This window comes from Centrocercus urophasianus, unplaced genomic scaffold, assembly GCF_019232065.1.
Source record: "Centrocercus urophasianus isolate 14NV4802_14NV808 unplaced genomic scaffold, USGS_Curo_1.0 seq_29, whole genome shotgun sequence".
NCBI lineage: Eukaryota > Metazoa > Chordata > Aves > Galliformes > Phasianidae > Centrocercus > Centrocercus urophasianus.
In genome coordinates, this window is record NW_024884855.1 from 1,477,418 (window position 1) to 1,491,440 (window position 14,023).

Below are 14,023 nucleotides of genomic sequence, written 5' to 3' on the forward strand. Positions count from 1 at the left end.
AGAAGGTAGGGATTCTATGCCTAAGGTGCTGGTTTGTGCCTAGAGGGGGAAGAGGAAATTCTCTCTACTTTGAAGTTAGTTATTTGCTTTCTTGTTTTGAAATGTTCCATAGCTACAGAAGGGCCACAGTCACCTTTTCATCACATCCTGCCCAAGTGCAAACTGGCCAGAGATCTCAAAGAGACTTATGACAGGTAAGTAGCATGTTCTTTGTAGCTTGTAGCACACTGCTTCTCACTGAAACCTCCTGGCCCTGTTGCTTAGGCAGTTATCCATCTCCTCATGTTGCTGATTCACTGAAATCTGTTTTCAGACCAGGTAGAATGATGTGAAGGCTTGCTGTCAGGTGAAATGGTTACAGAATTGCTCTCCTAATCATCACCATGGTGTCTCTGTGGGTATTTTATGTTTCTTAACAGTTGGTGGTCTGTTGCAGCTTTAAGAATTATTTTCCTCTTCAGAATAGAGGCACGTAATGACAAACAAATTGTAGAATTGGAAAGTGTCAAATTATGAATATCTTATCTCTGTAGAAGTGTTCAAAACCAACAGGTAAGGGAAAAACACTACATCAAGCACTGATGGCAGTGCCAGATACTGCCTTGCCTGCATTTGTCTACACTGTGCATGTCTAGACATAGAATTTGGATTAGACTGTGAGACTTTCAGCAGAATGGAAAGTACAACATGCTGCTTCTTGACTGGATTAAAGGCTCTGGCGAGGATTTCAAAGAAGTGTGGATTAAAGGCTGGATTTCAGCAGGAGCTGGGCACCTGGCTCCTCCAGCGTCCTCCTCCAGCAGCATGTCAGTGCTGACTCCTCATGCTGAGCAGACAGTTTCATTCAGGAAATGCACCTGGGGAAATAAGGACAGAGAACAGAAGGGTTTGGTGGGCAGAGAGATGTGCCCCTTGATGTGGGTGTTTGTCTGGGCTGAGGCAAACTGCTGTTGAGTTCCTTCTTTGACTTCAGAGCACTGCATTATCTCAGAGCAACTCTTCCCTGGGATGCAGTTTCCCTTATACAGAGGGAAGACACTGAGAACCTAAATAATTAAATGATAATAAAGCTTTTAGTAAGATGTTTTTACACTGTGTTCAAGAACTCTGACTTTCAGCGTGTTTGTTTACTGTTCAGTGCAACTCTCCCAACATCTGTACTAAATGTTAGCATAGGGCACTCTTTGTGTAGCCTGTTGTTCTTACCTGAAATTTGTCACCTACTTCTTACTTTGTTCTGTTCCTCTCAGGCTGTGTGCTGGTGACTAGGCAATTCCTTATCTCGTTTCCAAACATTTTAGTGACACAGTGACATCTTGTGGCACGTAGCTGTGACTGTGGGAGCACACAGGCCCAAGCTCGTGGGGTGTATTACTGCTGCCCTTCCACAAAACGAGGAGCAGGGCAAAGCACGCATTGGTGCTGGCTCCCAGAGGTAATATAAAGCAATCTCTCTCATGTAGGCAGTGTGGGAGGGAGAGAGGGGATGTGCAGCATATTTTGACTCTGCTTTGCACAGCATTGTCATGAGCAAACCTAAGAAATGAGCTGTTAGTAAAAGTAAAAAATGACTTTGCATTTGAGTGCAAAGCTCTGTTTAAGAGCAGTCAGCGGTGTTGCTGGATGGTGTTCTTGGAATTCCAGACAAAGAGCCACTTGAATTACCCCAGTTGCTCCAGAAATGCTGCCTAGCCCTTGCTTTCCTGTAGATGGTGCTGGGGTAATTCAGGCAAGATCCAACACATCTCTTAGTAAGGTGGTTTATGCAGAACCACAAGTGTGTAAATCTTTTTGTAATTCAGCATGTCCTTTGCATTTGGAATGAAACATCCATAGTTTATAAGGCAGCAAGCAATTCCAGGTCATCTGGACTGTAACACTACTGCTGTAGGAAGCGAGTGTTATTAAAGTGGGGATTTAGAGGTAGTCTGCATGACTTCCTGGGACCTTTTGACTCTTAAGGGCTAAAACCAGAATGTTTCACTTCAGTCAGTTCAGAAAACTGATGTGGGGATCTTTTTTCATTTTCCTCCTCCCACACTCCAGCACTGTAATAGAGCAAGGAGCAATGGCTCCAGACCAACATTTGCCATTGCTAGCACCTCCAGTGACCTCTTCTCTAGTGTGAGCCTCTTTCAGGCCAGTGTTCATTTTAAGGAATAAAGACTGCTTTCACTAAGTTTATCTACAGGTGCAGATAATTTAGTTGGTTAGCTGATGATAGCTAACTGCTCATCTGGTTTTAGCAAATTTCTACTAGCTTTATATCAGAAAAAAAGTGAAAAGGGAGGATTGGCTTTTTTTGTTTTATTTCTTTGTTCTTAATACACAAAGTGCCTTCATACATTTTTAGCTAGTGGGATTAGAACTGCTCAGTGGATCTAGTCCATCCTACCTTGAGAAGGGGAATAATAAATTATTATATGGGGATGTGTATGGGTGTATGTAGGATATGAATGAGCTGCAGTTAGTTGACCAAAGGACAGTGAGTGCATCCTTTACACCAAAGCGTAAAACCATTTCAGAGCTCCAAACAGTCACAACTTCTAGCAAAAACAAACTCAGATGTGAGTTTACTGCAACTAGCAGGTGTTATTAAATTCTGATGTAAATGGGATAAACATAAAATACTCTGTGTGTCTGTAGGAATTCATAAATGTGAGGTGAAATATTCTGTTGGTAGTTGTGCAGAGAAGGCTGGAATCATGCAGAATACTGGGAAACTTTGGATTCCCACTTTGGGGCGGTGGCTTCCAGCCTCTGTTCTGGGCAGAGCATAGGAATAGGGCAAAGGAGAATCCAATATTCCCCAGCTTCCTGCAGCTGGCAGCTCTGGAGGTGCTTTCTGTATATTCCAGAGCCTTCAGCTGATCTCACTTCCCGAATTCAGTCCTGTCTCCTGCCAGCCAAAGTAAATATTTAATGACCGCAGCATCCTCTGATAAGGGGCTCCATGGCTGCTCTGGTTCTTTCTGTTTCTTTCTGAACTTTGCTCCTCCTGGTCTCATTAGCCATCTCCCAGGGCTCGCTGTTACTGCTGAATGCTGGTAAACTGCTGGATAAAACAGCAGATGAAGTTCAGGAGGGACAGATGTACAGTAATGCACGTGAGGCAAACAGCCTTCAGGTATTTATGGCACTGCTGGGATCCCCTGAGGCTCCTCCAGCAGAGCAGCCCCAGCTCTCAGGACTCAACCCCAGTCTGCTTGCTGTGACTGTATTTCGTGCTTCACAAATCCTTGCACATACTGTGGTGTAACTGCTTGCCTGTGACTGGCCGGGTGCAGTCCCATCCGTTGTTGCTGGGGTCACTGCTTATTCTCAGCCAGATTATTAGAGTTAAATTGTTTTCTGCTCAAGGGGGGAGGAGTGGAGGAGAAACCATTATAGAAAGCTATAATGAGGGCTTGGGATTGAATGCAAATGTGGAAAAATGAAATTAAATTCGAGATCAGAACTCAAAATCTGTTTTTCTCCTTGTCTTTAATTTTAAACTATTGTTGTATAATGCACTGCAGACAAAATTATGCTGTGGAGAGGGTAATTATATAATTAAAGCTTCTGAAATCGTGCACATGGGCCAGAGGATGAAAGGAGCCAACTGCACTTTTTTCTGTTTTCTGAACATTCAACTTTGCTGTGAAAATATCCCTGCAAGTGCTTCGTGCTGTCGCTCTTTGGTCGCCCACTTTAACAGCCCCATTTGCTTTCATGTCCTCTCTTAATCACTCATGGATTTTTTGTCACGTTTTCTCTTGCTAGTGTTTGGTGTGAATGGGTGAATTCTGCTTCAGGTTGCCCTTTCTGTGCATGTATTTAAGATAATCCATCTTTCCCTGTCAGCTATGTACATCTGGTGGGATAAGCAGTGCTAATGGACTTGCAGCATTTAATGCAAGAGAAAGGGAAGTGTTTGTCAAAGCTTTGCCTCAGGGCCCGGAGCTCTGAGCAGGTGGGAGATGGCAGCACCAGGAGAGCAGGCTCATCTCTTCAGTGCATTCTTAAGAAGAGGAAGACGTGCAGTGCTTATTCTTTTTGCACCTTGACAAATAAATACCTCTCAGTGTTCCGTGCAGGATTTGAGAACAAAACCACGGCCACTGCTTTGCAGAGCGTTGTCTACAGTGAGGTTTGACCTCATGAAAGGGCAGGATGGGATCACATTGGTGCTCTCACACTGGTGTGCTTTGGTGGCCGGTTCTGCTAGCAGCATGAGCTGCTGATGCGTTTGTTTCAAAGCTGAATTTCCATCTCTCTTTGAGCTCTATCTACAACCAGATGAGGTTAAAAAGGAGCATGTTAGTTTGTGTCTGGAAGCTGAGCAGTAGATAGAAGTGTTTAAGCCACCTCATAGGGAGTGTCCAGGACGTGTATTCACACTGCCTGTTCCTGGAGTGTTTTGTGCAGAGAGGAAATTCTCATGTTTTCTTGACACAGAAGTCCTATTGCTAATCTCAACACAATTTTGCTTCAAATTTAGACGGGAATTTTCAGAGTGCAAACTTCAAAATATTGTCTTGTTTAGAAAAAAAAACAAACATCTTTTACAACAAACTCTAAAACCAGAGGATGTTTGGAAGGGGCCAGATGTTCTTTCTGTCTGAGAACACGGCCTGTTAAGTTCTACATGTATGACAGACCTACATGCACACTCCTTGTGACTGACCCCAGGCTGTGTGTCCTTAGGGGCTGGTGCTGGGCTGGCTGGCCTTGCTTCTCAGGATGAGGTGTGAGTTCATGCAGTTTTCCCTGAGCTCTGATACACATCTCGGAGGACAGCAGCCTGGAGGCACGCTGAGCAGCTCTCCAGCACAAAGTTGGCTGTTGTTTAGGATTGATTTGCAAGTTTGTGTTTGTTCCTCACTCCCCACAGAAGGAATGATGCTCCGCTTTGCCTCTTCTCCCTTGCTCAGTCCTCTACCAAAGCTGACCCCAGGCATGTTCTCATGTTGGCAGGCTGGGATCATTATAAAGATTTGTGAGATGTTGCTAGCTTAGTGACTTGTTCTCTTCCCCACCTGTGCTCATTTTCCAATAGCTGTAGGTACCTATCTGGGTGTGCTTCATTTCTTGCTTAGATTCAGAGGCTCCTCTTTCCATTCCTCTGAAGTGCTTCTGACTCAATTCCATTCATCACTGAAGTATCTGGAAGTGTCACAACGCACAGCGAGCCCTGTGTGTGTGTGTTCTAGTGTAAGGGTCTCACATAGACCTTCAAGAAACTGTTCTCTCATGAGATACTGCTGCAGTGTTAACAGCAGGGGCAGCTGCAGATCAGTGGGAAGAAGGTTGCCCCAAAGCCTCGTAGGGTGCAGTGCTCTGCGAGTACAAGGCAGAGGAGGCCTCACAGCTAGAAGCCAGCTTGACCTCAGCCAGCCTGGAGGTGGACACTCACTCCTTTCTTGTCCTGATGTGACTCATGTGCAGAAGTGAATCTGGACCACTATTTTCATTTGCAATACACTATAAATGCTGTATGTGGTTTTTTTCTTCCTATTGTAGCCTCTGTACAACAGGAGTGGTCCGGTTACATATCAACAACTGGCTGGAAGTGAGCTTCTGCCTGCCTCATAAAATCCATTATGTTGCAACAAATTTTATTCCCCCTGAGGCGATTGAGAGAAGCCTGAAATCTATCAGGTAAGAGCAAGTCCTTCAGACTGTCCATTTCAATCTGTTGACTCAGGACTAATCTTACCTGTATAGGAGAGAGAGCCTGGGCCCCTTGATATCTAATTTTTTGCTCTCTGTGTTTACAGCTTTATATCTGCAAAAGTAACCAGCTCCTGCTTTTTTTTCTCTTCTATTTCATTCTATATTTCAGTAAGTTCAGCCTGCATTAAATCCAGTTATATGGCTCTCTCTCCCCTCTTAATGGGGAACATCTTATCTTGTAAAATAAAAATAGGCTTACTCTAAATCTGCTTACAGCAAAAGGATGTTAAGAGGTTCATTTTGCCAGTAGATTGACGGGGTATCCCAATCTGGGAATAACTACACCTTCAGGAAAAGTTGCAGTTTACTCTACAAATGTGTTCCCTTCTTTTTCTGCAGGCCTTACCATGCCTTATTGCTTCTAAATGATGAGAAGTCATTGCTTAATGAGCTCCCCTTGGACTGCTCTCCTGCCCTGGTGAGAGTAATTAAAACTACCTCTGCTGTGAAGAATTTGCAGCAGCTGGCTCAGGATGCTGACTTGGCATTGCTGCAGGTATGGGGAACTGTAAGCAGTAGTTGAGATTCTTTCAATTCATGAGACTTTTCTTTCTGGTGCCAGTGTGTTTCTGTGGTATATGAGATGCCAGTTTTTTTCCGTGTGAACAGAACTCTTGAGCCTTACAGTGTGGGGCAGACCGGAGAGACAAAGATCAGTGGTGCAGTAACTGTGCGTCCACATCTGAATCACTAATTGCTGTGGGGTGGTGGGGCAGCCTGGAGGCTGAACCACCATGGCTCAGAGCAAGTCTGTGAAAGCAGGCTGCTCGGGAGTATGTCTGAATTCTGAATAGTTCCAGTGATGGAGATCCCACACCCCCTCTGGGCCCTGGTCCAGCATTTCACCAGCATTTGAGTGAAAAACTTTTCTTCATATCCAGTGGGAATTTCCTGTGTTCCACCTTGTGACTGATACTTCTTGTCCAGTCTCTCTGCTCCACTGATAAGAACATCTCTGCCTTTTCTGTGCCTTCCCATTAGGTAGCTAAGAGCAAAACAAACCTGGAACAAATAGCACTGCTGACTTATTCCACAGTGGTCTGTCATGGCTCTAACGTGCTGTTGTTGTCTGTGTGCAAATGAAGGCATCCAAAGTGCTTACAGTTGCCGTGGCCAAATAGGTGGCTGGACCTGCTTGGCCAAAGTGCATCTCTGCAGTTCTCTGCCCAAGGGCAGAAGATAGCCAAGGTGCAGCTTCTTACCTGCTGGCTGCCTTAAGCATGTGTAAGGTTACTTGGCCACTTAGCACTGGAGCAGCACAGTTATGTGGCCCTTTGCTTGTCAGGCCTGGTGCTTGTGCTGAGACTGCAGTGGGGAGAGCTATTCAGCCTTGCTAAGGACAGGTTCAGACCCAGGGATGTGTCTTGTGCTCAGTGTGACAAAGGAGAGCATGGCTTGTCATCTCAGGTGTTCTGGGTCTCACGAGTCCAGGCCCTCTCTTGTCCTGTTTTGTAATAAGATGTGCAGGTTTACTTACGGTGGTTGTGGTTTTACTTGGCATTCTACAGCTGTGGGATGAACTTTGGAAATTCCCTGCTCATCTGCGGTTGTGTTTTCCACAAAAAAGCAAAGTTAAATACATCTAATGATACAGGCTGGATTTTACGTCTCCTAGATGCTACTTATGTGGCTCTTCCAGAGCCTGTAACAACCACTGACCTTTTAAAACGTATTAAAATGCGTTGTGTAACTCATTACTGAAATATCTCCAAGCATTAAAAAGACCGTTCTGTTTCCTTTATGTTTGTGCATGGTGGAGGCCAATTCACTTTATTTTTCATACATAAACTGAAGTGCATTCTGTGCATAAACAAAAATAGGTTGTCAGTGCATAAAATGCAACTAAACGTCTGTTAATACAGTTTGAAGGAATTCCTTAAAAACAGGAAATACTGAGTTCCTCAGAAATGTGATGCAAATCTCTGGAAATTAATAACCTTGTCAAAGCTTTTTGAAGTGCCATGTGTTATATTCAAGCCCAAACGCTCTCTGAAGGCAGCGTGAGAGGACGGAATGTTTCGCTTTCATTTCAGTTCCAGCAAGACTTTGCAGCCATCTGATGTGATTTTTCTGTCACCGTATGTAAGTGTTGCCAAGGGTCTGAGTTTTTTTTTGCTCTCCTGATTTTTCCATGTTCCCTCGATGCAGGTTTTCCAGCTTGCTGCACATCTCGTTTACTGGGGAAAAGCAATTATTATTTATCCGCTGTGTGAGAACAATGTCTACATGCTTTCACCAAATGCCAGTGTCTGCCTGTAAGTAGAAGGAAGATGAATGGCTGTAGTAAGAAGGCAGTGAGAAGTGCAGAGACCCCTTCCTTCCCTGTGTTACTGGATGCAGCACGGGGCAGCTCTGTGTGTACCAAGTTGTTGCAGTTGTGCGGAGTGCAAACCATTCCCTGTGCTTGAAATCACAAAGCCATGTAGGAGTTTGGTGCAGGGAGCAACATCAAAGCATCAGTATGCTTCTGCAGCAACGTGGACTTGGAAACATTATTTACACTGTGATGCTCCTTCTATTGAGATGTTTATAGAATCTGTGTTGGAACTCTGCTGTAGGAAAATAATTTTAGGTCAAAACTTATGGGGTGGCGGTATAAAAATAGGGCTGAAACAGACCTGGAGGTCACTCAGGAGCAGCTGTGCCTCTCATATATGGGAGTGCTCTTCTTGAAGACAGTCTTCCTAATATTTAACTTGCTTCTCCCACACTTGTAATCAATCATCAGTACTGCTTTTCTTGTTCTGCTCAGGCAGGGAGAGCAGTCCCATCTGCAGCTGCACGCTGTGTGTTTGAAGGTGTGCTGACATGCTGCCCATCCCCACTCTAGTCTCTCAGCTGTACAGTCCCTGCTCTTTGATCACAGACAGCTCAGGTTTACAATTTTGTAATTTTTATTTGTGTCTTTTGGATTTCCTCAACACCTTGAATAATACAGTGAAGCTGAACGCAGTGCCAGGATGAAAATACATACACTGCTTGGTTACTTAAAGCAAGAAGCAACATGCCATGAATTACCCTTAATGTGTTTCATAGATGTTTCATTTGGGAATTCCCACTTCTGTAATACTGAAGTGGATAGATATTATCCTGACCAGCAATATCAAACTAACTGATTCCTGCTCTACCTCTCTTTTGCAGTTACTCTCCATTGGCAGATGCATTTTCCTGTCAGTTCCGGGGCCACAATCTGCCATCAATGCTCTCCAAGTTCTCCCTCCCAGTGTCACTCTCAGAGTTCAAGAACCCCCTCGTGCCTCCCGTGCAGGAGGTGAGATGGGGGAGCGTGCAGGAGCTGTTGGGCACTGGGTCACTGCCCTGCCAACGAGGACTGGGTTTGCTTCTGGTTAGGAACTTGCTCTTGTAGAATTCACCTCTTAATACATTTCCAAACGTAATTTGTTGTTTCATATTCACGTACCAAAAGGCTGTGGGGACTGTCATGGTGAAGCCGTGTGGATGATTTGTGTTAGGAAAGCACATTCCTGAAAGAAAAATCAGAATTCTTCTTTTCCTGGAGTGATGCAGTAGGGACTGCTGTAATCTGCCACCGTTAGTAGGGCAGAAGCTCGTGGTTTGATGAAGATCATGGTTTGCAGCCTTTCTGGGAACCAGTGAAATGTAAGAAAGGGCTCAGGAACATAACAAACATAACGCCTTCTGACGCTGCTACATTCCCAGGTGAAGAAAATGAGACCCCTGAGCACAGCTTACTGTGGCAAAGGGAGCCTGGGCATTTTTCGCTGGGGTGCCTCCAAATGCTGCTAGCCTCTGTGCTTTGATGACTTGCTGTGTTTATATGAAATTAGTCACAATTCAAACACCTAGAAGATTAACATCAATTAAGCACACAGACACAATTACGAGAGAAGAATTTGTTGTAATTACAGGCTGGCAGAGATTATGATCAGAGATAATTATTTATGAAGCTTCTAATCCCAGTAGTATGTACTGGTCAGCTGCCATCTTTGGAGGTGGGGGAGAGCAGTGCCTGCTGTTCTGGCAGCATTTTGCTGTATTACAGACAAATCTGTGTCTGGAAAATGGAAGCATTAATTCTGTTGTAGCTGCAGTAGATTTGGGAGGCATTCTTACTCTCAGTAGCCCATTTAAGATTAATGACTTGCTCTAGTATTTTTCCATTGACACTTCTGGTTGTTCTCAGTTGTCTTTGTTTAAAACACATAACGAACGTCTGCCACATACTGCTGCAGCCATGGGGAAAGCCCTGAAACAGCAAGGTGTGCCTACGTTTGCCAGAGCTGTTGGAGTGCTGAAATGGCTCTTTTGGAATGAGTGTCTTCAGGTTGGTGCTCACATGCCTGGTGGGGCTCTAAAGGTCAACAGCACGAGGGGTTTTCCTCAGCCCTGTGGTGTGAGTCCACACACTGAGGATGAGGATGGTGCTGAGAAAAGGGGAAGTGAGTCTCTGTGCTTGCAGAACACTTGGGGCTGCTGTGGCAAGGTGTGGAGGCCATCACGTGCCTTGGGCTGCTGTGAGACATGGTTAGTTTCTTTCCCATGAGGGCAAGCATGCTGGTTCTTGGAGGAATACGGTCTGGAAAGAGCTTTTAGGTGGTTTTATATCATACATTCATGCAAAAAAAGTACCTTCCTCTGCTTTGATTTACCTATGCAGTATTGTTTTATTATGAAACAGCCTTTTTTAAAGGCTGGTTCCTAATGAGATGAATCTAACCCCTGTGCAGGAGTGGTCAGGCTCCAATTGTAGTTAACTATAATTAACAGAGATCTAGTCGATAGAGTGATTAATCTGATGAAATGTGGGTGTTTTGTTTTTTGCTTTTTTTTCTGCTGTGCAGCAATAAAATGTGCTGCACTCTGAACTGTAAATACTGTCAAATTATGTTTGCTTTGCCTTTGAAAAAAATGAACGAAGTTTGGATCTTTCACTGTAATTTTACTCTCTGTACATAGGAGTGGATGTTTTTTGTTTTCTTTTGTCCTGTTTTTCAAAAAAGCTTTGAAGAATTTGACTGGTGGCCATACCTTGTGCCACTCATCGTGCTGACTGCTGCCTGTGGTTCTGAAGGTCAGTGCAGTGGGAAGGGCTGTGTTGTCTGCAGGAGCTGTTGAGGTCTCATGGCACCCATCCCATTGGATTGTTGTCTTTAGATTGGCTTCCTTCCTTCTGCAGTGCCCTTCTGGATGAGCATCTGTCTGTCAGGTAGGGGAGGTGTCCAGGCAGTGGCCTCCATTAGCACTGCCTGTGCTCTCAGCCATGTCCTGAGCATGAGACAGTAGCTTTCTTGGAGCCAGTCTTCTCGATCTCTTTTCTTGCCTGGGATGACAAGCTGTACTTTGCAGTTGAGCTCTGCAGTGGTTTTATATCTGTCACCCATGGTCTCGTGCTCATATTTGCGAAGTTGTTGGTCTTTGTGTAGAGATCCCTAAGCCAGCTTCTCTTTTTCTGTTACATCTGCCCTGCTTGGATAGCAGCATTGCACTGAGCCTGTGACTGCAGCTTAGCTGGTCTAATGAAAGCTTGGTGCTGCTGAGAGGGGGAAGGGGCCCTCTTTTCCACTCAGTATGTGCACATGCCTTCCTCCTTTCCCTCTTCCTTTTGTGCTGGAGCTCTGGCTCCTGTCCAGCTCGATTCTATTCATGTAACTCATTTCAGCCACTCTAGTTCTTTGCCAGGTTAGCAGGTGGAATTCACTCAGGGGAGGATCTGCAGCTCCAGGGCCGGTGCTGAACAAGGGAGGCACTTCTGCAGCTGGGAATGAGTGAGGAAAGCAGATGTGACTTCCCTTTTTTCACAGTGGTGAGTTGCCTGTTAGCAGCACTGAGAAGTGTTACATGGAATTCCAGCAAGCCCCCCACCTGGGACTGTGTCCTGACCAGCAGCCCATGTATCTCATACTGCTGGTACTGGATCTCATGAGCTGACATGGCAGGGGAAACTCATAATCTCTCGTAGTGTTTTTTTCTGGAATAAAAGCAATTTGCATCTCCTCTATCCTGACCCCAAGAAGGCTGTCTTTCTTCTGCTGCCCATGACTCTGGGCTCTTATCCCAGCCTCTCCTCTCCCTTGTGTGGCACAGCATTGGTGATTGCACAGCAGATTGCACAGCAGATTGCACAGAATGGAGTTCTGTGGTTGGGAACAAATCTGGAATGGTTTTGCTGGAATGGCGTTCCAGGTCTGGCTGGGTTGGAGTTAGCTTTCCCCACAGCAGTCCATATAGTGATGTGCTTTGCATTTGTAGCTAGAACAGCATTGGTATCACGTATTTTTGTTATTGGGAAGAATTTGGCTGCACATCTGTGTAGTCTGTGGGCAGTGTTAGCTGCCTGGACCTGCCATTGTCTTGATCACGAAGGTTTGAGGTTACGTACAGAAGCAAAGGGTCGCAGCAAGCAGGTTATAAAACTTCTGGCACTCACCTTCCTGTTTAGGGTCACTCTGTTTTCTCCTGCCTTAGAACAAAGTGATTTCTAAAGACTATGACAAGCTTTGCTGCTGAGAATCTGGCCCTCCAATTTGCACAGGATTGCTTGTAGAATTACCAGCTTCTTGTTCCCTTCCTTGCTGATAAGCCACGATTACTTTTATCATTATAGCAGCATTAGTTAAAAGAATCAGGGAGCTCTGAGCTTTGAGCTTAGGTCCATTTTCAGCTTATCTAAGACTGCAGATTTCACTGAAGGTATAATTCAAATTCCCTTTTCAGAAATGGATCTGAATATAGTCTAAACCAGGCGGTACGTTTGTGGATGCTCTTCCTCAAAAGAGGTGGGTGACAGGGAGGCACCGTGTGCACAGATTGCATACAGAATAAATGGCTCAGTTTTTATGAAGAATACATGTGCCTGTGTGTAGAGAACACCCTCCACGGCAGCCTGGCCCCGTGCCTTTTTGGGGGATGTTCTTGCAGTGTGTGGCAGAGCAGCACTGCTCAGGTCACTGTATGCACTTCAGAGTGCAGCAATCGCTGCTTGAATATACAGGTGTCACCACCATGCAAGGAGCATTGCTGAAGGGAACTGTGGACAGTGTGTGTGTGGCTGTGCAAGCACTCAGAAGCACAACAGCTGGTGCTGTAGCATTAGATGCAGAGGGGATCTCTCCACCCCTCAGGCAGGAGTGTACTCCTGTGAATTCCACATCCCTTTTTGTCCCTGCATCCCCTTTGCTGCAGCAGCTCGCTGTCACAGTGCATATGCTTATTGTAGCTAACTAACTCTTCCTTCATGGGGCTGGGCTAACTGTGGCCAAAAAACAGGTGGGAAAGTACAACGGCAGCCAGTGAACACAAAACAAATGCTTTTTCAGCTTTGATTTCCTAAGTCTGGCCACAGTGCTGGAGTAAGGCTGCAGCAGATGAGGCCTTTGCTGTACATGGAAAACGTGCTGTGCTTTGTGTAGCAGCACAGTGGAAAATAGTGCGTGTCAGAGGATGGGAGTGGGAGGAGAGCTGCATGCAAATGCTGAGTGGATGTCTGGAAGGTGTTAAGAGTCACAGGAGCTTTTGGTGGCAGAAGTATGGAAGTAAGATTCGGGGTTGTGTATAAAATCAGGGTTTCTCATGTGGCACGTTTAAAAATAGGGTGTTCCAAGTCTAAATAGAGAGAACAGTTAAGCTGATTTGGTGGAATTCAGAGCTGTCACATAATGATTAACATGGCAATATTACACAATAATATTCTGCATTAACAGGGGCTGTCTGTGCAAAACAGGGAGAACTTTTAATAGCTTCAGTTTTTGGTAAAATGGAGTATTTTGAATGATAAAAGAGCTCAGTGTGTTTCAACACGTACCCCAGTGGAGGTGCTGTGTTACTGACCCAAAGCACTGCCGTTCTCAAGTCAGACTGTGGACACTGTGTGTCTCATCTACAGCTCAGCTGGAGGAGAGGCACTCGTCCTTCAGCAGGAAAGTGAGCCGTGCTTTAACTAAGAGTGCATCTTCACACAGAGAGAAACACCAGGCTGAGATCTGAGTGATTCCATGCTGCTGTTCTCTCTTCCCTTTCCTGAACATGTTGCCAGTCGTAGAATTATAGAATCACAGAATGGCCTGGGTTTAAAAGAACCTCAGTGATCATCTTGTTTCAACCCCCCTGCTATGTGCAGGGTCACCAACCACCAGACCAGGCTGCCCAGAGCCACATCCAGCCTGGACCCAGTCCCCATTTTCTGGGCATTTAGCTTCTTAGGCCTGGGAAAGAAACAGCTTTAAAGAATCTTTGTAAGAAATGCACTTTATTTAACACACACTGAACAGTTTTACAAAAGCTCCCCTTGACTCCCAGAGGGACAAAAACAACGAGTGCTGGATCCTGC

At 45.2% G+C, this 14,023-nt stretch overlaps 1 protein-coding gene across 5 annotated transcripts in view; it reads left to right on the forward strand.

The window, feature by feature from the left end:
• The window catches only part of NPRL3 (NPR3 like, GATOR1 complex subunit), a 39,150-nt gene that overhangs the window by 16,832 nt on the left and 8,295 nt on the right, over nucleotides 1–14,023 (forward strand). For 4 of the 5 annotated variants that reach the window (XM_042828033.1, XM_042828034.1, XM_042828037.1 and 1 more), the window contains 5 exons: nucleotides 113–194; nucleotides 5,503–5,640; nucleotides 6,055–6,211; nucleotides 7,864–7,970; nucleotides 8,857–8,986. In XM_042828033.1, the coding sequence (XP_042683967.1) occupies nucleotides 113–194; nucleotides 5,503–5,640; nucleotides 6,055–6,211; nucleotides 7,864–7,970; nucleotides 8,857–8,986 (614 nt within the window). The remainder of the gene's footprint in view (nucleotides 1–112; nucleotides 195–5,502; nucleotides 5,641–6,054; nucleotides 6,212–7,863; nucleotides 7,971–8,856; nucleotides 8,987–14,023) is intronic. The other variant, XM_042828036.1, reaches the window with a different exon arrangement.